Source organism: Tursiops truncatus, chromosome 1, assembly GCF_011762595.2.
Source record: "Tursiops truncatus isolate mTurTru1 chromosome 1, mTurTru1.mat.Y, whole genome shotgun sequence".
NCBI lineage: Eukaryota > Metazoa > Chordata > Mammalia > Artiodactyla > Delphinidae > Tursiops > Tursiops truncatus.
In genome coordinates, this window is record NC_047034.1 from 1,091,897 (window position 1) to 1,116,937 (window position 25,041).

At 45.9% G+C, this 25,041-nt stretch overlaps 1 protein-coding gene across 3 annotated transcripts in view; it reads right to left on the reverse strand.

The window, feature by feature from the left end:
• Positions 1-25,041, reverse strand: part of IPO9 (importin 9) — a 45,970-nt gene that overhangs the window by 3,880 nt on the left and 17,049 nt on the right. For 2 of the 3 annotated variants that reach the window (XM_073799568.1, XM_033844910.2), the window contains exons 3-18: positions 24,930-25,016; positions 23,993-24,194; positions 21,108-21,196; positions 20,317-20,403; positions 19,690-19,809; positions 19,479-19,579; positions 19,237-19,295; positions 18,492-18,643; positions 17,722-17,820; positions 16,740-16,846; positions 16,234-16,373; positions 13,834-13,993; positions 3,599-3,825; positions 1,545-1,693; positions 960-1,088; positions 82-357 (exon numbers count right to left, since the gene is read on the reverse strand). In XM_073799568.1, coding sequence (XP_073655669.1) covers positions 82-357; positions 960-1,088; positions 1,545-1,693; positions 3,599-3,825; positions 13,834-13,993; positions 16,234-16,373; positions 16,740-16,846; positions 17,722-17,820; positions 18,492-18,643; positions 19,237-19,295; positions 19,479-19,579; positions 19,690-19,809; positions 20,317-20,403; positions 21,108-21,196; positions 23,993-24,194; positions 24,930-25,016 — 2,184 coding nt within the window. Of the gene's footprint in view, positions 1-81; positions 358-959; positions 1,089-1,544; positions 1,694-3,598; positions 3,826-13,833; positions 13,994-16,233; positions 16,374-16,739; positions 16,847-17,721; positions 17,821-18,491; positions 18,644-19,236; positions 19,296-19,478; positions 19,580-19,689; positions 19,810-20,316; positions 20,404-21,107; positions 21,197-23,992; positions 24,195-24,919; positions 25,017-25,041 lie in introns of all 3 variants that reach the window. The other variant, XM_033844962.2, reaches the window with a different exon arrangement.

The window sequence follows — 25,041 nt, forward strand, 5'->3', positions numbered from 1 at the left end:
GGGACTCAGGCAGCCAGGCAGGAAACAGAGGGCAGCGTGGCCGTTCCCTCGCCAGCGTCTCAGGGGCTGGGGCCGTCCTACCTGCATGACGCTGAGCGTCTCCGCCTGCTGCATCTTGCTGAGAATGGCACGGAGAATCTGGTCCAGGTTCTCCCCCAGCTCCCGCCCCGCCTTGGAGATGAGGGTGGACACGAGGCGGCCCACGAAGGCGGCAGTGAACTCGGAGGTGCGGGGGTCCAGGAGCTGGCTCACCACCTGCATCACGTACCACAGCCCATTGTGGCCCTGCTCGTCATGCCACTGGGCCACCTGCTCCAGCGTCACCGACACGTAGGCCCGCAGGCACTCACCACCATTCTAGGAGACAAGGGAGGGGACTAGGTCAGCCGCGGGCACACAAGCCCTCCGTCTGCAGGGTCTGGGGGGCTCATCCCGCCGGAGTTGGGGCCTCGCCGTTGCAGACACAGGCGCGCACCACCCTGTCTCTGCTGTGCCGCATCGGTTAGCTCAGAAACGCGCGCTTCTCATCAAAGGGAGAATGGACACGCAAACGGGGTTTCAACCGTAAAGCTCTACCTCTGGTACTGAGAAAACAGCTAAGACACAGCAGTGACTGGGGGGACTGCAGGTCTCTGTGAGCATAAAGCAGCCTCCCACCAACCACGCTGCCTACAGGTCTCCAGAGGCCGGTCCCTTTGCTGACTTCGTTAGTCTGTACGTCTATGAGCTCTTCCGCCGCAGCAACACCCAGACACAGAGAGCAGGATGGCTGGCACTCACACCTCGGAGACGCACAGAACGTCTTGGTTTTAGCAGTCGGAACCCTGCCTGGGTCCTCTGGGTAAATATGGATTTGAGGGGTTTCTATCTCAAAGGCAGGAAATGGTGTCCAACTGCTCAGCCTGCTGCACATGCACCGCGGCTCAGACACCTGCGTGGTGATACCTGCGCGGAGATACCTGCATGGTGGCGTTGTCATCCGTGTGGAGGGTGCACTGGGCCACAGCAGGGAAAGCCTGGCAGATAAGCAGCTGGGAGAGGGGGGGCTTCGTGTTCCGCACGACCGTGGTCAGGATGTCAATGGCCGTCTGCAGGAGAGAAGTCAGGCTTGCCTCTGGGGTGGGCGGAGGGGGGCCCAACAACAAGATCCTTACTGTGCGGAGCCCACCCACCAACCCAGAGACACTCATAATGAAAGGCGCGTTTCTGGAAGAGGAAGACAGCAGAGGGTACTCTCAGTCTCCTGGCGGCAGCTCATCACATGAGAAGCCATGGGGGTGGGCGGGGGCGGAGGTTGACTGGACAGCCAGGGACAGTGTCATCACGGGACTGTCCAATCACCGAGGGCACCTTGGGAACAAGAGCTCCCTTCTGAAAGCCTCGAGAACCACCCACTGTCCTCGTGGGTGAAGCAGCCCAGGAACATCACCCCGTGAACATATCACACTGCTGGTCGGCGTCAGCGGGGTGGGATCTCGGGGGGCTCGTGCAGGGCTCGCGCGTGCTCTCTCATCCCCACCCCGGCCCCGTAACGACTGCCGTACCGCACAGAGCCCTGCAGGGATCTTGTCTGCTGGTGCCTGCATGATGCTGACCAGGGTGGGAATCAGCCTCATCTGCATGGGGCCCTGGCAGGCTTCAATCTGGGACAGCTCCTTGAAGATGTCCTGAGCCAGCGAGGCGACCACAGGATCTGAAGTGGAGAAGGCAACATGAGTCCCCCCGCCTGGTGGTCTGTGTGTGCTTCTGCCTTAATGCTGCCTGTTGTTTGGCCCTAACCGAAGTGAACAACTTCTGCTTTGTTGTTGTTTTTTTTTTAGAAATTTCATGTAATGTCTGAAACATTTATACTAACATATTTCCATACAAATAACCCAAAGAAAGTTTAGTATTAGTTGTTTTTTGTGTTTGTTTTTTTATACTGCAGGTTCTTATTAGTCATCAATTTTATACACATCAGTGTACACATGTCAATCCCAATCGCCAATTCAGCACACCACCATCCCCACCTCACCGCGCTTTTCCCCGCTTGGTGTCCTTATGTTTACAACTTCTGCTTTGATTACACATCACTGACCCGGGACCTGCTGGGGCCACCGGAGTAACCTGAAAAGCAGGGAGAGCTGCTAGCTGTCTGGGAGACAGCATGTGTGTGATCTCACGAAGTCAGGGACGAGTCAGCAACAGCTATTCCTAAAACAAAACCTGCCTCTTTTTCTGGGACAAATCTTTAATGTCTGTATTCTTGTGAAACTCGGACTGATTATGAAAACAAATGCTTAAGGGGAAAAAACGCCCCCACTGATACTTTGTTAAGAAGACATCAGTCTCAGAAACTGCCCAAGTACTGACTCTTCCCAGGTTCCCACGTGTCGACGAGGACCACGTACTTCTCCCGGGGGTGGTCACCGCGCACAAGAACTCCCGAAGCCATCGGAGGGCAAAAAAGGTAAAGCCTTCCAAAAGCAGAGGCTCGTGAAGAAATGCAACTTCAGCTCGACCTGCTTTGTGTAAGAAAAATATAAAGCCCTCCTCTACCTAGCATGAGACAACGTATGCAGTGTGCAGGGCACTAAGACACACGTTAGAAGTTCACCGCAGTGTTGTCCGTAATAGACAAAAACTGTGAACAAGCCAGAGGTCCATGAACAGAATGGGTAAATAAATGACGATATTTATGGAATAAATACTATGTGACGGGCGGAGAGAACAAGGACTGTCTAAGAGTGCAGTGTGGAACCCTCCTTAGGACACATTTTTAAGTGAAAAAACGAATTGAATAAAATGTTTACTGTGGCATCACGTTACATAACCAACCCCCTTCCAAGCTTCAATACTCGCTCTTCAGATACAAATGTCCTCAATATTTCTAATACACACTGACTGCAGAAAAACTTAAAATGCAGAAAAGTATTAAAGGAAAAAATACACCTGTAATTCCACCACCTGGAGATAACTGCCCTTAACATTTTGATGCATTTTCTTCTGGTAATTTCTCTCTATACAAATCCACACGTACATCCTCTTCTAAAGCAAAACCAAAACTTGCAGTTATACTCCACGCATTTTGGAAAACAATCTATTCACTTACTACAAGGTGAGCGCTTCCTCATGGCTTTAACAATTCCTCTGAGGTTTGATTATTAACGGCTGCACAGCATTCCATTTTATAGATATAATTAATTAACCTCTTACTGTTTCCAAATTTTTGCTACTATAAAAAACACGCAACGAACACCTTATTCATAAATCTTTCCATGTATCTCCTTCTTCACTTTTCCTTTTCTAGTTATAGTTCTAGGCCTCTTCTTTTAGGAAGCTTTTGATTTAGTTGCTCAATTCCCTTACTTTACTGTCAAAGTCCCAGATTATACGTCTTGCCGGTTAGCTTTCTTCGTTATCTTTCTTCCCAGTTCTTACTAGACGGCAAGAGTTACAGGCATACGTTCTCCGCTGTTTAGTGCTGCTTGATCTATAGCACGACCCTACTCTCGCTAATTCCAAGTCACATTCTTTGCTTCTAATGCTAAGACCATTAGACCCAGGGAAGCGCTCACGCGATCCCCGCCCACTCGCCCCCCACCCGCCTCGCGCATACCGTTACTGTACTTTAGGAAGATGGCGATGGTGAAGGGGCAGATTTTGCTCTCCATGCTCGCTGTGAACTCTGGGTCTACCGTACAAACGATGCACAGGGTCTCCATCACCAGGTTGAGGACCTCTGAGCTGAACTGAGCCGCCAGGTGAATTAAGCCATCCAGGATGCTGGGGAGGAAGGGCTGAAGCACGTGGGTGCTCTCTGAGACTTTCAGCTGGTCACAATAACTGGAGAGCAAGAAATAAGCAAGAACTACTCACCACCGGGTCCCTCAATTCCTGGTTTTTCCAAGCAGCATTATGTGTTACAGCATTTTCATGTGAAGCTTTATGAAGCTACTTCTAGAGCTCATTAAGTTTTTATATCTTTCTGTGGCTTTTTTTTTAGAACTAGTACCACCATCATTTCTACGTTTTCTAATTTATTTCTGCTTTGGTCTTTGTTATTTCCTTTAAAATTTCTTTCATCCTTCTATTTCGTTTTGAAGCAAATCCCAGTCATGGTTACATCCAAATTATTAAGATATTAAGTCAAATGACTTATGATTCCTCAGACCATTGTTTTAGTCACATTCCTAAGATATATATATAATTTTCCAAATAGTGTTTTTAAATCTTTTCCAATACAACTGTTATTTAGTAGGAGACTATTTTTTAACTTCCATGTTACAAAGACTTTATACTTTTTGGAGGTTTTTTTTTTGCATCCTAAGATGAGATCAATGTATATAAACATTTTACACATACTCAAAAAACTGGTGTACTATTTGCAGGGCTTAAAAGTTTGTTTTCAAAACAGAAACAGACTCACTGACTTAAGAGTACGAACTTATGGTTACGGGGGTGGGTGGGAGGGATAGACTGGGAGTTTGGGATTGACATGTACACGTGGCTATATTTAAAATAGATAACCAACAACGACCTACTGTATAGCACAGGGAACTCTACTCAATACTCTTTTAATAACCAAGATGGGAAAAGAATTTGAGAAAGAATAGATACATGTATATGTATAACTGAATCCCTTTGCTGTACACCTGAAACCAACACAACATTGTTAATCAACTAAACTCCAATATAAAATTAAAATTTAAAGGTTTAAAAAAAGGAAGTTATATTTCTTAAAAAAAGTTTGTTTTCTATACACAGTTCTACCTTATTCGCCTCTTATTCAATCAATAAATATTTACTGGGTGCTGCTTACCATGTCCAATGGGATACAATTATTAAAAATATATCATCTAAGTCTTTACTTTTGTTATTTTCAGAACGGTAATAAAAGTCAATAAAGGGCTTCCCTGGTGGCGCAGTGGTTGGGAGTCCGCCTGCCAATGCAGGGGACACGGGTTTGTGCCCCGGTCCGGGAAGATCCCACATGCCGCAGAGCGGCTGGGCCCGTGGGCCATGGGCGCTGGGCCTGTGCGTCCGGAGCCTGTGTTCCGCAACGGGAGGGGCCCCAGCAGTGAGATGCCCACGTACCGCAAAAAAAAAAAAAAAAAAAAAAAGTCAACAAAAACATTGTTTCTCTATGTTAAAAGAACCTACTGCAGAAACAAGGCCCCCAGACCCCAGGTTCTCAATAAATGGTTTTTCTTAACTTAATTTTTAAGTGTCTTACAATCATATTATTTGTATCAGCTGCTGGGTTCAAAGGTCCACAGTGACTAGTAAACCTGCGGGCTTAGATCTCACATTTGTTCAGATTCTTTGTTTTTTGGTCCATAACATCCTTTTTTTTTAAGCCACACCTCACGGCTTGCGGGATCTTAGCTCCCCAACCAGGGATCGAACCCAGGCCCTTGGCAGTGAAAGCGCCAAGTCCTAACCGCTGGATCGTCAGGGAGCTCCTCATCTATAACATCTCTATGTTCAATGCCACCGTGCTCTAATCTAACTCCTCCTTAAGAGCTGGCTCAGCATCTGGCCGTGGGCAGCTCTTGGCTCGTCAGACTAGGTTCTGCATCCATCTCCACTGGGACTGAGTTGTGCCCTACCTCTTCCCGCTGCTTCTCATTCTAAGGGTTTACAGAGCCTGGGAGACCACAGAGTGCATCATCTGGCCACATCATATGGGATCTTCTATGCCATGCTAAGGAGGTTATTAGACTTTATCCTGGAAGCCAGTGTATATCAAAGTTTTTTTTTAACAAATTACTCCTAACACCTAATCTCTTCCTTGCCCTACCCCACAGTCTTCAGGGAAAACCGACATCCCAGGAAAATGCTCTATATTTATCCTGTGGCGTCACGGACCGTCCAGTATACTCTGACTTTCTTCTGGGTACCTGTATCCCAGAGTTCGAAGAGCACAACCAGAGCCATGAGTTTTAATTTTCAGGCACAAGAAGCTGAGCACACGAGCCAGGGCAGCCACAGTGGAGAGGGAGGAAGGGAGGAGAGGCGAAGGCACCAACCCTGGCAGAGAGCTGGCATCTCTGGGAGTACAGACCTCTATCTTTAGGTATAAGATCTAAAGGTACATGATCTGTACTTTTACTATAACAGGGACTACAGGTAGGGTAGGCCTGGAGGTGGTAAACAGTAAGCTCAGTAGTGGATGTGTTAGTTTTCAGGTGCTTGTAAGATACCCATCCTGGCACAGCCAGTAAGCACATACATTAATTTGGAGCTCTGGAGAAAGGCTGGCATAAATATGACTAGAGAAATGAGACACAAGTGGAAGTATCTGTCAATCAATATCTTGTTTCAGAAATGGTTTAAGGCAGTTTGCAATAATACATACACTACGATACGAATGAATATATTAAAACTGGGGTAAAAGAAAGAAAAGCGAAGGTGGTACGATGACCAGGAAAGGGCTGCTGGTGACATGAGAATGAGCACTTCAATGACATGATGAGAATATAAGCCAGACTGAAACTGGCTGGAAAACAAGAGGGAAAGGGCCAAACGGAGAATCCTGGCTGTGAAAGAAAGCACAGCTAGCAGCCCTTCACAGGAAGCTCTTAACCTGGGGTCCACTCTTCCACACATGATGTAAAATTTTATAATCAGGTATGAGTGTCCATTTCTTTGCTGTGCACGTTCATGGCTTTTGTCACTTTTCCAGAGACAGCTGTTACACCTTTCCAGAAAACCAATGCCCATGTAGTCAGAGAATTGAAAACTACTAAAAAAAAGAGAGTTCTCTTCACATATTTTTTCTGATTATAAGAGTAACATAAAATTTAAACAATCTTGAAATTTCTTTAAATTTAAATTCTTCTCAGCTTTACTGCGGCGTGACCGACCTATAAAATGGTTAGCTATGTCCACTGCGGTGACTGGACGTACATGCACAGCGTGAAAGATTTCCTACGTCCAGGTCATTGACACGGTCCATCATCTCAGATTTACCTTCTCCTGGGTGAGAACACTAATTTCTACGTCCTGTTACACGATGCAGTCACCATATGTCACGTTAGATCCTCAGCCCTTGGTCATCGGACCGACGACAGCGTGTACCCTTTCATCAATCTCTCCATGTTCCCCACCCTCAGCAACCACCTTCCTGCTCTCCTTTACAATGAGCTGGGCTTCTTAAAAGATTCCACATATAAGTGATACCATGCAGTATCTGTCTTCCTCTGTGAGGCTTATTTCACTCAGCACCGTGCCCTCAAGGTCCATCCACGCTGCTGCAAATGGCAGGCGTTCCCTCCTTCTCGCAGCTGAGTTATATTATGGTCCACCTAATACTCACACATCTCCTCCATCCACTCAACCACCGATGCACACTCAGGTTGTTTCCATGTCTCGGCCACTGTGAATAATATTACAATAAACACAGGAGTGCAGACACCTCTTCGAGATTCTGTTTCCATTTCCTTTGGATATATACCCAGAAATGGGACTGCTGGATCAAATGGCAGTTCTATTTTTAAATTTTTTTAGGACCCTCCATACTGTTTTCCACAGTGGCTGCACCAATTTACATTCCCACCAGCAGTGCACAAGGGCTCCCTTTTCTCCACACCCTCAGCAACCTTGTTATTTCTTGTCTTTTTGATGATAGCCATTCTAACAAGTTTGAGGTGGTGGCTCGTTGTGTTGTGTTTTTTTTTTTTTGCGGTACGCGGGCCTCTCACTGTTGTGGCCTCTCCCGTTGCGGAGCACAGGCTCTGGACGCGCAGGCTCAGCGGCCATGGCTCACGGGCCCAGCCGCTCCGCGGTGTGTGGGATCCTCCCGGACCGGGGCACGAACCTGTGTCCCCTGCATCGGCAGGCGGACTCTCAACCACTTCGCCACCAGGGAAGCCCTCATTGTGGTTTTGATGCGCATTTTCCTGATAACTAGTGATGTTGAGCGCTCTTTCATGTACCTGTTGGCTATCTGTATGTCTTCTTTAGAAAAAGTGTCTATTCAAGTCCTCTGCCATTTTTAAAAATCAGATTATCTGCTATTGAGTTGTATGAGTTTTTCATATATTTTGCATATTAACTGCTTATCAGATAAATGGTTTGCAAATATTTTCTCCCATTCAGTAGGTTGCCTTTTCATTTGGCTGATGGTTTCCTTTGCTGTGCTTTTTTAGTTTGACGTAGTCCCACTTGTTTACTTTGGCTTTTGTTGCCAAATACAAAAAAATCATTGCCAAGACAAATGTCAAGAAGTTTAACTTTTATGTTTTCCTCCAGGAGTCTTATGGTTTCAGGTCTTAGGTTCAAGTCTTTAATTGATTTTGAGTTGACCTAAGTATATGGTGTAAGATAAGGGTCCAGTTTTCCGAACATCATTTATTGAAGAGACTGTCCTTCCCCCACTGTATGTTCTTGGCTCCTCTGTCATAAAATAATTGACCGTATAAGTGTGGGTTTATAGCTGGGCTCTCTGTTCTGCTCCACCGATCTCTGTGTCTGTTTTTATGCCAATACCACACTGTTTTTTGATTACTGTAGCTTTGTAATATAGTTTAAAATCAGGACGTGTGATGCCTCCAGCTTTGTTTTTCTTTCTCAAGATTGTTTTGGCTATTCAGGGTCTCTTGTGATTCCGCACAAATGTTAGAATTGTTTGTTCTTCTATGAAAAATGCCACTGGAATTTTGATGGGGTTGCACTGAATCTGTACATTGCTTTGGGTAGTTTGGACATTTGAAAAATATTCATTATTCCAATCCATGAATATGAAACATCTTTCTATTTGTGTCTTCTTCAATCTTTCATCAATGTCTTACAGTTTTCTGTGTATAGATCTTTCACCATCTTGGTTAAACTTATGCTTACGCATTTTATTGTTTTTGATGCAATTTTACAGGAGATTGTTTTTTAAATTTCTCTTTGTGATAGTTCACTATTTCTTCTTTTCTTTTCTAATTGCTCTGGCTGGGACTTCCAGTACTGTGTTGAATAGGAGTGGTGAGAGTGGGTACCCTTACCTTGTTCTTCATCTTAGAGAAAAAGCTTTCAGCCTTTCACTGTTGAATATGATGTTAGCTGGGGGGGTTGTCATATATGGCCTTTATTGTGTTGGGATGTGTTCCTTCTATACACTTTTTTGAAAGTTTTTGTCATGAATGAGTACTGAATTTTGTCAAATGCTTTTTCTACATCTATTAAGATATTCATGTGATTTTTAATTTTTCATTCTATTAATTGGTGTATGACATTTGTCGATTTATGGTATGTTGAACCATCCTTGCACCCCAGGGATAGATCCCACTTGATCATGGTTTGTGATCCTTTTACTGCGTTGAATTCAGTTTGCTAGTACTGTGTTGAGAATCTCTGCGTCTATATTCATCAGGCATACTGGCCTGTAGTTTTCTTTTCCTGTAGTGTCCTTGTATGGCTTTGTTATCAGGAAATGCTGGCCTAGTAAAATGAGTTTGGAAATGTTCCCTCCTCTTCAATTTTTTGGAAAGAGTTTGAGAAGGAATGATATTAATTCTTCTTTAAATGTCTGTAGAACTTACCAGTGAAACCATCTGGTCCTGGGCTTTTGTCTTATGGGAGGTTTTTGATTACTGACTCACTCTCCTTGTTAGTTATTGGTCTGTTCAGATTTTCAATTTCTTTATGATTCAGTTTTGTTAGGCTGTATGTTTCTAGGAATTTATGCATTTCTTTTAGGTTATCCAATTTGTTGGCACACACCTGTTCACAGTCGTCTCTTATGAACCTTTGTCTTTCTGTGTTATCAGTTGTAAAGTTTCCCCTTTCATTTCTGATTCTGTACTTGAGTCTTCTCTCTCTTCTTTTTAGTCTAGCTAAAGTCTGTCAATTTTGTTTATCTTTTCAAAAAACCAGCTCTTAGTCTCACTAAATTTTTCTAATATTTTTCTGCTCTTTATTTTATTTACTGCTGCTCTCATCTTCCTACTGCTACCTTTGGGCTTAGTTTGTTCTCTAATTCCTGAGGTATAAAGTTAGGTTGTTTGAGATCTTTCTTTTTTCTTAATGTAGGTGTTTTTAATCTATAAACTTCCTTCTTAAAACTCCTTTTGCTGCATCCCATAAGTTTTGGTATTTGTATTTTCCATTTTCGTGTGTTTTAAAATATCTTTATTATTTTTTAAAATTAATTTATTATTTATTTATTTATTTTTGGCTGTGTTGGGTCTTCATTGCTGTGCATGGTCTTTCTCTAGTTGCGGTGAGTGGGGGCTACTCTTCACTGCAGTGTGTGGGCTTCTCATTGTGGTGGCTTCTCTTGTTGTGGAGCACGGGCTCTAGGCGCACAGGCTTCAGTAGTTGTGGCACGCGGGCTCTAGAGCACAGGTTCAGTAGTTGTGGCTCACAGGCTTAGGTGCTCTGCAGCTTGTGGGATCTTCCCAGACCAGGGCTCGAACCCGTGTCCCCTGCATTGGCAGGCAGATTCTTAACTGCTGCGCCCCCAGGGAAGTCCCTCAGAATATTCTTAGATCTCTCTTTGAGTTCTTTGATCCACAGGTTGTTTAGAAGTGTGTTGTTTAATTTCCATATATTTGTGATTTTTCCAGTTTTCCTACTGTAATTGATTTCCAGTTTCATCTCAACGTGATCAGAAAAGATACTTGGTATTATTTTAATCTTAAATTCATTAAAACCTGCTTCATGACTTATCCTGGAGAATGCTCCATGCATGCTTGGGAAGGACGTATGTTCTGTTGCTGTTGGATGGAATGTTCTGTATGCTGTTGGGTCCATTTGGTTGAAAGTATAGTTTAAGTCCAACGTTTCCCTATTGATTTTCTGTTTGGATGAGCATATTCATTGTTGAGGGTGGGGTATAAATCTCCTGCTATTATTGTACTGTTGTCTATTTCTCCTCTCAGATATTGATATTTGCTTAATATATTTACGTGCTCTGATGGCAGGTGCACATATATTTATAATTGTTGTATCTTCCTGATGAATTAACCCCCTTATCATATAATGACCTTTGTTTCTTGTTACAGCTTTTGAATTAAAGTCTACTTTGATAAAAGTATAGATACCCTCACTCTCTTTTGGTCTCTACTTACACGGAATATCTTTTTCCATCCCTTTACTTTGAGCCTATGTGTGTACTAAAACCTGTAGTCTCTTTTAGGCAACATATAGTTGGGTCTTCTTTTTCAATCCACTCAGCTACTTTGACTTTTAATTGGAGAATTTAATCCATTTAAAGTAAGTTTTGATAAGTAAGCCCACTTTATTAACTGTTTTCTGGCTCTTCTGTAGTCCCCTGTTCCCCGACCTTTCTCTCTGGATGTCTTCCTTTGTGAATGGTGATCTTCCGTGGTGGAATGCTTTGCCTCCTTTCTCTTTCTCTTTTGTGCGTCTATCATAGATTTTTGCTTTGTGGTTACCATAAGACATTTTATAGATATGATAGTCTATTTCACACTGACAACTTAACTTTGACTGCATACAAAAATTCTACCCCTTTATTCCCTCCCTTTAATGTTTCTGATGTCACGATTTAACTCCTTTTATACTGTGTATTCGTAATGATAATCATAAAGTATTTAGCTAGTTATTTTTAACACTTTCATCCTTTAACCTTTATACTAGAGTTAGGTGGTTAACACACCACCATATTACAGTATCAGAGTATTCCGAATCGATTATATACTTACCTGTACCAGTGTGTTATATATTTTCACATTATTAATTAGCATCCTCTCATTTCAGCTTGAAGAACTCCTCTTGGCATTTCTTGTAAGGCAGGTCTAGTGGTGAAGAACCCCTTCAGCTTTGTTGTCTGGGAAAGTCTTCACCTTGTCTTCAGTTCTGAAGGACAACTTTCCTAGCTAAAGCACTCTTGGTTGGCAGTTTTTTCTTTTAGCACCTAGAATATATCATCCCACTGTCTCCTGGCCTGCAAAGTTTCTGCTGAGAAATCTGTTGCTAGCCTTATGGGAGTTCCCTTGTATGAGAGAAGAGTTTTTTCCTCTTGCTGCTTTGAAAATTCCCTCTGTCTTTGATTTTAGATAGTTTTTGCTACATTTTGTCTTGGAGAAGATCACCCTGGATTGAAATTTTGGGGTGATAGATTAGCTTTGTAAGTAGGAGGTACAAATCTCTCCTCAGATTTGGAAAGTTCTCAGACATTATTTCTTTAAAAAGCTTTTTGCCCCTTCTCCCTCTCTTCTCCTGGGACTCTAATAATTTGTAGACTGCTTCTCCTAAAGATATCCCATAGTTCACATTTTCTTCCTTCTTTTTCATTCTTTATTCTCTATCCTCCTCTGACTGGATAATTTTGAAGGTTCCGCCTTCTATTTCCAGGCTTTTCCTTCTGCCTGATCCATTCCGCTACTGATGCTCTCTACTGCATTTTCCATTTCATTCTCTGTATCCTTCAGCTCCAGAATTTGTTTGGTTCTTTTTTATGATCTCTCTCTTTGTTGAACTTCTCGTTTTGTCTGTGAGTTGTTTTTCTGATTTCATGGAATTGTCTTTCTGTGTTTTCTTGTAGCTCACTGAGCTCCTTAAAATGGCTGTTTTGAAATTCTTTATCAGATAAATCACAGATCTCCACGCCTTTGGGGTTGGTTACTGGAACATTATTGTGTTTCTTTTGTGATATCATGCTTCCTCGGTTTTTCATGTTCCTTTATGTCTTGCACTGCTGCCTGCACATCTGAAGTAGCAGTCACCTCCTCCAGGCTTTACTGACTGACCTCTTCCAGGTGTCCCATCCTGGATTGTTTTTTGCTCCAGTGGTGTGCCAGAACTTCTCCACTGGGCTTGGACTTCGACAAAGGCTCTCTCATCTGTGGGTAACTGTCTCAGTCAGTGTTCTCCAGGAGGCCCTGGACCACGTCAAGATCCACAGCTGGGACCGAGGTCTGTGTTTCTATTATCTGACATACAGGTGGGTGAGATTCCCCCTGGGTCCCTTGGTGTACAGTGCCGATGACAGAACCAAAGCCAAATGGGGCTGTACCCGGGACTATGGTCGGCAAGTCAGTGGCTGGGATGTGCGCTTCTCTTCTCAAAACAGCTCTCCTTGTCCTTAGATGGCACTGAGTTTGACAATCTCCTCGCTTGGACAGATGCCAAATTGTTGTTGTGGAAGGGATAAGAGCGAGGGACATCTTATTCAGACATCTTGCCGGCACGCCCCCCCGCTCCCCCCAGCAATGCTTTCTAAAGACATATAGTAATGCCAGCACCTCAATCTCTGCTTCAAAAGGTAAGGAGGTAGCACAGGCAGGTGGAAGGTGAACTCTGCGTTTTTAGGGTTTCAAGCAATTCTTAGGATTCAACTGAGACTCTGTAAGTTTGGACTTGAAAATACTCCTGAAAACATCAATACTCCCTGTGGTCTGAGAAGGAATATAAATAAAGGACTAATAGAGCCACTGGTACACTAGCTGTGAGAAAGAGAGGTAAAATTGGGAAAAGATAAGCAGTGTTTCCAGGCTACATTATCCCAAATTTGGTTTCCAATACAGAGGCAATCAATCAACCAAATGACGCTAAGCCTGCTTCTATGGCCCGCTGCTGTGCGACCGTAGGCAAGTTAGTTATCTCTCGGCGCCTCAGGTTCTGCTTCTCTGTAAGACAGGGAGTTGCTCTAGATGATTCCAGAGCTGGAGTGAATTGAAAAGGAACAAGGAGTAAAAGGGAACAGGATGTATCCGGGACTCACAGAAGCCATGTTTCTGGTATGGTTTCTTTCCCTGTCCTTCCAACATCCATTCTGCAGGAGATCTTCAGAAATTTCCAAGCAACATAATCCACTGGACAACTGCTGTTTGGGACTTCTACCCTGAGCAACTTTCTCTTAAAACAGTTTCCGTTGTCCTAAGGTGGCGTACTCACCCCCAGATGGCTCTCACTGCAGAAATTCGAACTGATGGGGGTTGTGTCTCATGAAGACCACTAACTGTTGCCTGAAGAAACTGCTGGATCAATTCAGGGGACATAGCAACAGTGAACCGACTGGCAGCCCAAAGGGCCCGGCCCAAGAGGAAAGGAGACACTGGGAGGAAGAGAGAGCAGTTAGAGGCTGAACAATACAAGTTTCTGCTACTGCCCACCCTCCTCCCCACCACTATTCCTCAGTTTGTTGCAGTAACTGGATACCACCTAACATACATAACGTAATGGAGAGAAAAAGCATGATCTTGAAAGATAAAAGCAAATGTATGACCTATGGCACAGAATCATTTCCCTAGTTTCACTTTTCACTATTTGCAAAGTACATTTTGAATATTCCTAGACTACAAAGCCCCCCACCCTTGTTCCCACCACAGCTCTCACCACCCCTTACCACACTACTAGTCAGTCCTCTAGATGTCTTCTCCACTGCCAGTTTTTTCCTACTCTTGGACCACTATTGGAATACTGTAAATTATAGCTCTGTCATGCTTTTATTTAAAATGTCAGCAAATTCCATAGTCTACCAAATAAAGCCCATCTAAATTCGCATGGCATTCAAGGTCCCCTCAGATCAGTGACTCTAGCATTACCGCTCATTTCCCTTTGTGCCTTCCAAACTCAGGCACACACCCCTCCCTAGGAAGTCAACATCCTCCTTTGCCATTTCTGTGCTTTGTTTATAAGCCAACACACTCACCTCTCCTTGCATTATCTAACCGATCTCTTGGGCTGAAGTAATCCTAACTATCTCTGCCACTTTAAGTCCATGTCTTTAGCTTTCTAACATGACACAAATATATGTTTTGATATTCTAGGCACTGGTGTAAGGATTACTACCCCTTGCCTATTATAAGATGCTTGAGGACAGAGACTATACTTATTCAGCTGTTATAGGGCTTAACTTAGTTACCTGTACAATAAGCATTTAGTTGATGGAACCTATTCAACAGAACCTAGCAAACGGTGCCAAATAATTACATACTAATTCATGTAATGGAGAGCACCATCCAAGAACACCTGCAAGTCCCCAAAGTTAAAACTGTTTTCATAGCAATACCAAGACATTGTCTTTTTTCATTCTCATTCCTTCTCGAGTATACGGTGGAATTTTCCAGAGGTTACTGATGTGTGACACCATGGCTCTGACAGCTAATGGAACGTATGTTTGCATTTCTTATATTTTGAAAGCTTCTCAGTTTTAATTTCTAATATGTTAAATACTGCTACATGTGACTCACAAAAAAATCTCCTTGGGATCACTGATAATTTTTTAAAGTGTAAGGGGTCCTGAGACCAAAAAGTTTGAGAATGGCTTGTACAGAAAAGCTTTGCTAGGACAAGTTCTACAAAAAATGTGCTGGTGAGTTTGAGAAATTCCAACACTGTCATTCAACACGTGATTACACTATGTCCATTAGGTGCCAGGCACTGTGGGGCAAAAGGATATATTAGACATGGCTTGTACTCAAATATCTTACTTTCTCGTAGGAGAAAGAAAACATATTTGTCAACCACAACATAACGCAGCACGTGGTCAATGCACAATCAATAGGAACATGCCCAGTGGGTCCGGAGCTCTGGATGCTCAACCATCTTAATTCTGTGACTCAGGCCTGAGATGCCCCATGACAGCTGGCCTAAGGAGAGGTGGAGAACATTTTCCAATGGCTTAAGCTACCCAGAGGGCATCCTACAGAGAGGAAGCAGTGAGTGCACTGACACGGCCTCGACGACGCAGGGGTCCCACGACTTAAGTACTCAAGGAGGAAGCAGAGACAGCACTGGGGGCTCTGAGGGTGAGAACAAGGCACGGAGATCATCACACAGAGACAACGCCACCTCTCAGCCGCTGCCCTGTGCTGCTGAGAAGTCAGGCTCACGCAGTCGAGGCTACTTTTTAAGGCTAGTAGTGAACGTGGACATGGGAACGGACATTTAATCATGTAGACAGAAGAGGTTGAGAAAACTGACAAGAGGCACACAGGAAGGATGAACCACACACAGGCTGCCTGAGGGCGTGGGGACTTTGCAATGACAGAGCTTGCAGCAGAGTTCTCAAGGCAGAGCAGCCAAATCTGCACTCTATTCAGACGCCAGAAAACACCCGGGACTTGAGCGCTGACTGGGAGAACAGTGTGAGAGAACAGCATGAAGAGCTATGAACGAGGCAATCCTAGTCTCTCAGTGGGTGAAGCTTGAGTCAAGGTCTCTGGGCAGTTCAGAGGTTCAGACGAGCTCAAGCTTTAGGGTGGAAGAAGAATGGTCACCCCGAGGTTTACCTGCCCAAGTGAACAGCAGAACTGAGCTGATGGTGGGCCTGAGGACGGTGCTGAAACCTACCTGAGAGGTTGAGGTCCGCGAGGACGACGTTGGTCAGGAAGCCATGCATGTCGAAGGGGATCCTGCCACTCTTCACGCTGTCGGTGACGATGGACTTCACCGAGCCAAGGGCCAACATGCACGCCTCATGGATCTTCCACCTGCCAAAGGGACACCACAGCCTGGTCACACACACCCACGGTCAAAGCGACAGACGCTTGAGGGAAGCCAATTCAGGAAAGGGCGTTTCAGCACAGCCTGACCCCAAAGTGCATTGAGCTGCTCTTCCGATCTAAACCTATAACTGAAAACGGTGTAATTTAATAATAACACGTTTTTCTAATTAAAAACAAAGCAAAAGTCCTTCCTTTCAAACCTTCTTAAAATGGGGTAAAAGCATCTTAGCCAACTGTTTTAAGGATGGGAAGAACTGCTTTAAAACAGATAACGCAAAGCAAGGACACGCCTGCCTCCGACCTGATGCCCAGAGCACGTCCCTCAGTGGGACACCCGCCGCCCACTCTCACCAATGTCCGGTGCCGCCATTCTTGGTGTGCTCAGCTTCCTGTAAATGCCGAGTCGCTGCGGCGGCCAGGGCTGCTGCGCTCTCATTCTGGAAATCAGTGGCCACAGCCTGGTGGGAGGAGAGGCGCTAACAAATGTTTCTGTGCAAATTAAACTGCAAGCTTCATTGCACACTGAATGGTTCCAACTCCTTCCCATACACACGGCTGAGCCCAATTAGGTACACTCAAAATACAGCCCCTAATTGTGTTAAGGTCTCTACGGTAAAGCAGTACCCATATTTCCGCAGTGCCCAAGTGCTGTGAAGCTCACAAAATGGACAGCTCCCTCTGGCTACATTCAGCAGAGCCTAAGTGGTCAATGAGAGACTGAGCTTTGGATGGCAGGGGACCAGATATTTATTCTCTGGGAGCCTGACTGTGGAAATACAAGGCTAATCTACTAGCTGAAACTTGGCGTGGTCTTTCCTAGGTGCCTTAGAAACACCGCAGGATAACAAGGAGTGCTCACCAACAATGAAACAACGAGAACAGGCCTCGCACCTGACAGGCGGCAGGTGGCAGCTTCTTCACAGACCCTCAGCCTAGAGACAGTCCTGGGCTCCAGTCAGAGCCAAAGAAACATGAGCAGCCACCTGGGTGTCCAAGCTCTCGGCAAGTTTTTTTAATTTGCCAACGTCTAGTTTGTGCTACAGCTTCTTGCTGAAGAGTGAATGAAACCGAGAAGCTCCTGATTCAAGCATCCTTACTCATTAGAACACTATCCTCTGCACAATTCTTACACCTAATATCCACACGTAAATCAGAACCGGGAGCAGTGACTTTGGAACTCCGGACTCTCAGACGTCACTCGAGATGCTCTTCTTATCCCCCAAAAGTCTACGACAAAGTCACCCAACAACACTGCTCAGCTTGGGTTAGAGATCTGGAAAGAAGAGGAACGGCTCAGGATCATCGGGCTGAAGTGTCAAGGTGGCCCTCTTACCAGCAACAAGTCCTGGGCTGCGATCCTGACAGTGTAGGAGAAGGTGTCATCATCTTCATCTTCCACAAACTGCTGGGGGTTGGCTGTCCACACTTTGATCTGAAAGGACGAGGACGTCAGGCTTCCCTGAGGCTCCCGTCTGCTCCCCTTTCCATCCACACACTGGAATGGCTCAGCCTCTTGTTCTCAGCTTGAACAGAATGCTATTCTCTTTGATGCAGAGAAGCGAGCCCTTTAACAAGCTGAGCAGCAAAGGCCGCTGCAGAAGGTGGCTGACTGCTGGCCGCTCCTACTGTAGGTGGCTGTTACCCCCAGATACGTCAATTTGCTGAGTCTAGTAGGTCTGATGGGCATTTAATGGAAAATCATGTCCACCCTTGTGTTGTTCACACGAGACAGGCATTATCATATTTTTTAATGCTCTTTTCTGGTCTAATGGTTCACCAACCAGGCTAATGATCTGAACTCTATTACATCTCACTATTTATAGAGAAAGGTAGGCTTTTCTGGCTATCTGGGCCTTTGGTTGGCGGTCCTATAGATGTAAAAGTATTAGTACTCTGAAAGCCCAATTACCTAGTGCAGGAGTTGATAAAACCCCAACACCCAGGGATTCGGCAACATGATGATATCAGAGCTTTCTAGACCCTCCCATGAAGTTACTCTTCAGGTGTCTATTCTTCAGAATCACTTGGTTGCCTGACTTAGACCCCACATGCAGGCTGCACTCTCTGAATGCAAGCCGGTCACTGTCTCCCATACGTTGTTACCTGCTCCTCGGTGATCTGCATGTATAGGATGAGATAGTAAATCAACTCAGGCAAGGCCTTCTTGACAGTGCTTTTGAATTTGCTATTTTCTAGGAGAGCATGGACAAATTCAAAAATGCTAAAGACGAGATTTTCAAAGCCCAGGACTTCACCTACAGGAAACACACGAGAGAAGCTTTTAATGACAAGAAAGCAAAAGGAAAGCACAGACGCTGGAAAGGAACTACATCATCTCTGTAAGTTAATGAATAGTTAAAGCACTTGCTAATTATTATTCTCCAGGGAATGGAAGAAGGGGTTGAGGAGTCAAAGAAAGGAACTTGAGGCTATTAAGTACTCTTTGGCTTTTCAAGTAAAAGAATCAGGGAATTCCCTAGTGGTCCAGTGGTTAGGACTCAGCGCTTTCACTGCTGAGGGTGTGGGTTCAATCCCTGGTTGGGGAACTAAGATCCCAAAAGCCGTGCAGCGAGGCACCACCCCCCACCCAAAAAAAAAGAATCAGAAACACTGAACATATCTTCCACTCAGAAATTCTACAATTTCACGAGACTTACGCAAATGCCCATGAGGAACAGATCAATGATTTTCAATTCTCATTTCCCCACATCCAATACACTTAGAGGAAACTCGGTGAGAACACTCTCTTAAGAGCATGAAGCCTCTAAGTTCCTGCCTCTGTTCTGTCTTTTCCTGGCTCCCTTTCCCACTAAGTGGTGCACCTGTTGAGATGAGACACGCCACATACCATCAGAATCCACAGGATCTTCCACTTCCTCTGTGTAGTTTACTTCTGTCCTCACATAAGTACAATGAAGAGTAAAGAAACAGAATCAGCAGTCTGCTTTGGACACACTCTACAAGGGAGTGCTGTACACTCCAGCACTAGGAGCAGACTCTTTAAGCAAGCGGAACCACATGGACGTTAGGACCCAAGGCTAGATTCCCAACCATGGGCTGGCAGGCCCGTCAGCCTTCTGGAAAGGATATAAAGCTGCGCTCTCAGTTAGGGTGTTCCAAACAATAGGCAGAATCTGCTGCATGGAGGACACCATGTGCTTTGGGAAGTTTTTCACCAGGGCTGTCACTGCCTGGGAAGTTAAAGAGAAAAACCCCAAGAGTTACAAGTGCTATGGGGGAAAAATCACTGCTTTCAGAGCACCCTTCAAACCCCAGCACCTCCATCGCAGTAAATGTTTACCTTCAGGACTTCCATCTTAAACCCGCTGTCAGACGTGGGGCCGTCTGGTATCTGGAGGGCCTGGACGAAGGCCTCTGTGAACTGCTGCACCACAGGGAAGATCAGGACTTTGGCCGCGCCCTGGCGGCAGAAACCAAAGTCAGTACTGGACGCAGCCCGAATCAGTGGCTCAGTGCATGCACCAAACACCGAGACCCGCGCTGTCTCCAGACCCCTTCAGGCTCGGGCCTCAATCAGAAGGGCGTGGCTACAAGGTCACTGGAGGTGTCCCCAAGGTCTGCTGTGTCCTTATCCAACACTGGCAGCTCCTCACCAGGAGCTTCTTCAAAGCTATTACATAAGGCCAGCTTCTCAATCCCAGGGACTGGTATTTTTCAGCTAGGCTGGTTCCACATGGGAGAGAGATAAAAGAGCAGTGAAGTTCTGGGTGATGACTAGCGTGAAAAAGATGCAGGAGGAGGTGTTAGAAAAAATAAGGCTCAGACGAAAGGAAACTAAGCTACACGCAGATGAGGAACTTAACCAGAACATTCACTGCATCCACAACACGGCGAGTGTCCGTCCTGGCACTGCTGTGCTGAAGACCTCTAGGCAGGCCGTCTGTTACCAACCTAAAGGCTCACTCACCTTCTCCAGCTCCTCCATGTTACAGATCATATGGGCACAAGTGGTAAAAATCTCCACGGCTCGGGAACGGGTTCGAATACCATACACCTGGAAACAAGTTACAGTGTAGCCATGAGACTGGTGGGTGTGCGTTCGTGCGTGCGTGCATGCGCGTGTGTGAGACTAAACTGTGACTACTAAATCCTGACATGGGACTGGAGGTACAGAGACAGGAAATGTCAATCACTCATGTCCAGGAGACAGACTCTTCTGTAATCCAGAGAATGGAAGGCAGCACGATGTCAGAACTTATTAGAATCAGCCTTACATACAGGCTTCTGTGGGTTAATCTGACAAAAATATGAAGCTGGATACGGCCTGAAATCCCAACACGGTTAACGTATTTCTGTCAAAACACAGCCCTTGGCTGGGGCCGGAGAGGAGGAGGGAGGTTAACCAAACGCATACAGAGTAAAGGAAGGGCTTATCGGGCGCAGTGCAGGGGTAGAATCATTTCCAAGTACTCGGCCGAGGCGAACAAGCTTGGGTGGGCTGCCCCGTGAGAGGCAAGGCAGCACCAAGGCAGCAGGGGTGAGATGTGAGGGGAGGCTGCAGCTACTGCACGCTCTCATCACAGGCTTGTCCTCGCAGTTACAAGCGAAGGCCTAAGTATCATCCCAGCTCAGTCTTTGTCAGTTCTTGTCTTCAGGTCTGGGGACCGGCAGCCAACACAGCGGGCGCCCCCTGAGCGGGGGCGGCTGGCCAGAGCCCGAGCAGCTCTGCCTGCTGGATGGCGCAGCTGAGACTCGTACCTCGGCCATGGTGAAGATCTTGTACATCTCTGGGAGAATGACAGGAGCAACCAGCGGCATCTGGGTGTCTGTGACTTCTCGAGTGAATTCTACAGAGAAGAAAGCCCCGCTTTACAAAGACATTCCGCGTGAAAACTGTTGAACTGCTTCTAGGCGGCACACAGGGAAAGACACTGGTTGGGAGACTTACCCTGGCGTACGGAAGTAGTGTCAATTATTGGTTAGAAGGGAAAGAGAACGCAGAGATAAAGGAGAATACACGAGATTAAGAAAGAAAACCTGTAACGGAACTGTGTAAGAATCCTTGTGAGGTTGCCTTAGGAAAATTCGGAATTAATCTAGTTTGTGCCCACTGTCACCATCCAGGTGCACTTGGAGGCGTCTCACCTTTGTTCCACTTTCAATACCCTGCCCAAGAAGCTGTTCTGATGCACACAGTCAAGTCTGTGCAGACTTACCTGGCTTGAGCTCCACCCTGAAGATGGGGACGATGTCTACTGACCTAGAGGTCAGGCCACTGCTCAGAGGAAGAGAAGGGGGTTTACACCCCGTGACGGTGGCGAAGAGCACCCCGGCCGCGGAATGAGACTTGAGGAAGGCGAGGCAAGCGTGGGTCCCAGCCTTCCCTTCACTTCCAAAACCTCACAAGGCACCGAGACAGCAAGCAGGGCTCTGGATTGTGTCGCTGAGCGTGGAATACAAGCCCTCGAGTCCCAGTGGCCTCTGTTGCTTAACCAACCACATTCATTACTCTCATGATCACTCCTGATAGCCTCAATTTATCAACACTTTACAAGCTGAAGTCCAAAGTAAGTTTTCTGAAGTCACTCATCAGGTCAGAAAAAGCATGGGATGCCAGCGACATCAGTCTCCAAAGCTCTTTGAGAGCGAAGAGAAAGCTGAGGCTCATGGATCACTCATTTCAAGCCCTGGCGGCTGTGTCTGCATTTCCTTCACACCATCAGCCTTAGCTGTCATTGATAAACAGCTAAGTGTAATGGGAATAAGCCTTATTACATTCGAGAGACTGGGACAGCACCTTCAACAGCCCTGACGAGAGTCAGACCCGCTCTCCTGCCGGGCTCCTGCCCCCACACCAGTGCCCTGCTCCCCGCACGCACACCTGAGCTGCAGCTGCCGGAGCGCGGCCCAGCCTCACGTGAAGGTGTGTGGCTGACAGAAAGGTCATCTCACTGAACAGTGATTTCCTTAGTTAAGCACAACAAGGGCTCTTGAGCAAGCCAACTGTATATACAAACGTACAACTATTCTTTTCTCCAGGTTTTTAAAAAAGAAGCTGAACTTTGTGTTGCAAGACTGGAAGGGAATAGGCTTCCTTTCCTTAGTAGAAAATAGGTCTGTTAATTGATATTTTGGCATCATGAGCTTGTAAGTAAAGAATCCTAGGGCTTCCCTGGTGGCGCCGTGGTTGAGAGTCCGCCTGCCGATGCAGGGGACGTGGGTTCGTGCCCCGGTCCGGGAAGATCCCACATGCCGCGGAGCGGCTGCGCCCGTGAGCCATGGCCGCTGAGCCTGCGCGTCCGGAGCCTGTGCTCCGCAACGGGAGAGGTCACAACAGTGAGAGGCCCACGTACCGTAAAAAAAAGAATCCTAGAAAGCTCATTCCACGGAGAGGGGTAGGAGAAATCACCTGAATAATACGCCGTACAAGAGAAACAAGGGCAATAAGCCGGGCAGGGAGCATCTGAGCAAGGAGCATTTGACCTTTTCAATAAGGTCAGCTCTATGCCCTGAGCACCCGTCACATGTAATCAATAAAAATACACTGGGTGGTGCAAAAAGGCAGCTGGGGCACGGGAAGAGGGGGTTTGAAACAAAAGGAGAGGGGCGATTTGCTTTTGGACATAGAACTGGTATTATCTACTATCAATATTAGATGGACTAGTAAAATTGGGCCCAAATGCCAAGTTTAGTAAACTGATTGACACTCAGAAAAGGTTGTAACAGCGTTCCTAACTAGGTAAGAATACCTTTCAGGTAAGCTAGCAGATCACGGAGGAGGTGGTAAGACAGGGGTGAGACTTTCGCAAACTTATATAAACAGAAAGCAATGTGGTTTCTAACAGATCAGTACCCAGTGGCTAAGGTCCACATAAGGATTCCCTGAAAGCAAAGGAGAGCAGTGACCCCACATGGGGGACAGGAAGCAGGGCAGAATTTGCAAGAGACTGGGAGACTCAGGCCATACCTGGGGGTATTTAAGGATAGGTCCTATGAGGGACTGATAGGTTAGCTAAGCTTAGAAGAGCTGTTCACTAAGTCTCCTTGGACTCAAAGTTCAAGTATTTCTCTCAACTTCTCAGAACAGAAAGAAAGAAAATACACCAAAGACTACATATTTTTCTAAGCTGGTCAAACGAAGATCAGGATTGCAGAGTGGGACTGTTTTTATCTTCTTTCTTATATCTCCATAAAAATTCAACTTGACTATTCTTAACTTTGCTTTGGTTGAACCAAGTAGAAAAATAATATATAATAATGATCTAATCATGATGGCTAAAATCCACAGTGTGCTACCACAGGTCACTTTACACAGATTAGCTCACTTATACCGCCTAATGCTCCTTTGAGGTGGACACCATCATTACCTGAATTTTACACACAAGGAAACTCAAGCTCAAGAGACGAAGTAGGTTGGGTCAAGGTTAAGCCAGACTGTGAACTGAAGTCTGCGTGCGTAACCGCCACACTTGACTCTTTCCTGAGCGGGAAGGGCTCGCAGTGGCGGAAGCACAACACCGACTTCGTCCCCTGGGAAGTGTCACCGGTTCGGGAGGACAGCCATGGACGTGACAGCTGGAGGAGCAGCAGGGAGGGTGATGCGTGGGATCCAGGGGGCAAAACCAGGGGATGGTCTCCAATACCTGTAAGCACTCGCATGGCGCCGTGGACTGCGTTTAAGTCTCCGCTCACCAGCATCCCCATGAGCAGGTTGAAGAGCTGGGGCCAGGCTTCGGGCCAGTCCCAGTGAGCGATGGCTGACACCGCATAGGCCACGCTGGAGCGCACCTTGCTTATCGACTCTCTTAAGCCATTGGGCAATAGCTCCCGGATGACAATTTTTGCCTGGAGAGGAGAAAAGCCCACCTGCCATTAGACCAGGTTATAAGTGAGTGGCAGAGTCCTATCCAGTTCATATGCTGGAAAAGCAATGTGTACAAGACACTGCATATCTATGGAAAACTCCAATACGCCAACTGGACAAGTAATTCATCCAGAGAGTCTAACTATGGTCTCTAAACTTATGCTGTCCATTATGGTAGCCACCAGCTACATGCAGCCATTTCAATGTAAATTAATTAAAATTAAATGAAGTTAACAATTCAGCACATCAGCTGCCCTAGCCACCTTTTAGGAGCTCAGCACCCACAGGTGACCAGCAGCTGTACTGGACAGCACAGACACAGAATGTTTCCATGACGCAGGAAGCTCCAATGGACAGCGCTGCTCCAGACCTTCTACCTCACAATTTCTTGGGGGCCCAGCACGGTTGCACAGCACTGGACTAACTAGAAACATTATTTCATGTAACCCTCAAACAACTCTTTAAAGTTGGAATTTTAGATATTTAGGAAATTGAAGCTTAGAAGTTAAAATACTTTTTGAGTATTTCATAGCTAGTAAAAGGCAAACTGGCATCTGCACCCAGGTCCGCCTGGCACTCGAGCTCTCTCATCTGTAGCATGGCTCCTGCAATGCCAGCTACCAGTCACTCCATGGCCTTCTGATAGCTCCTTGTGGTCAGAGAACGGCCCTCACCATCTATCTCCACAGGCAGACAAGTCGAGTACCTCTCCTCACCCTTTCTGTGGTCTCAGGAGGCCTGAACCTCTCCGACTGGGCACACCAGTGAGTCTCCACGTACTGCTTCAAGATGACTGATGCCAGCTGTGAAAAGAGTAAGCCAAGTAGC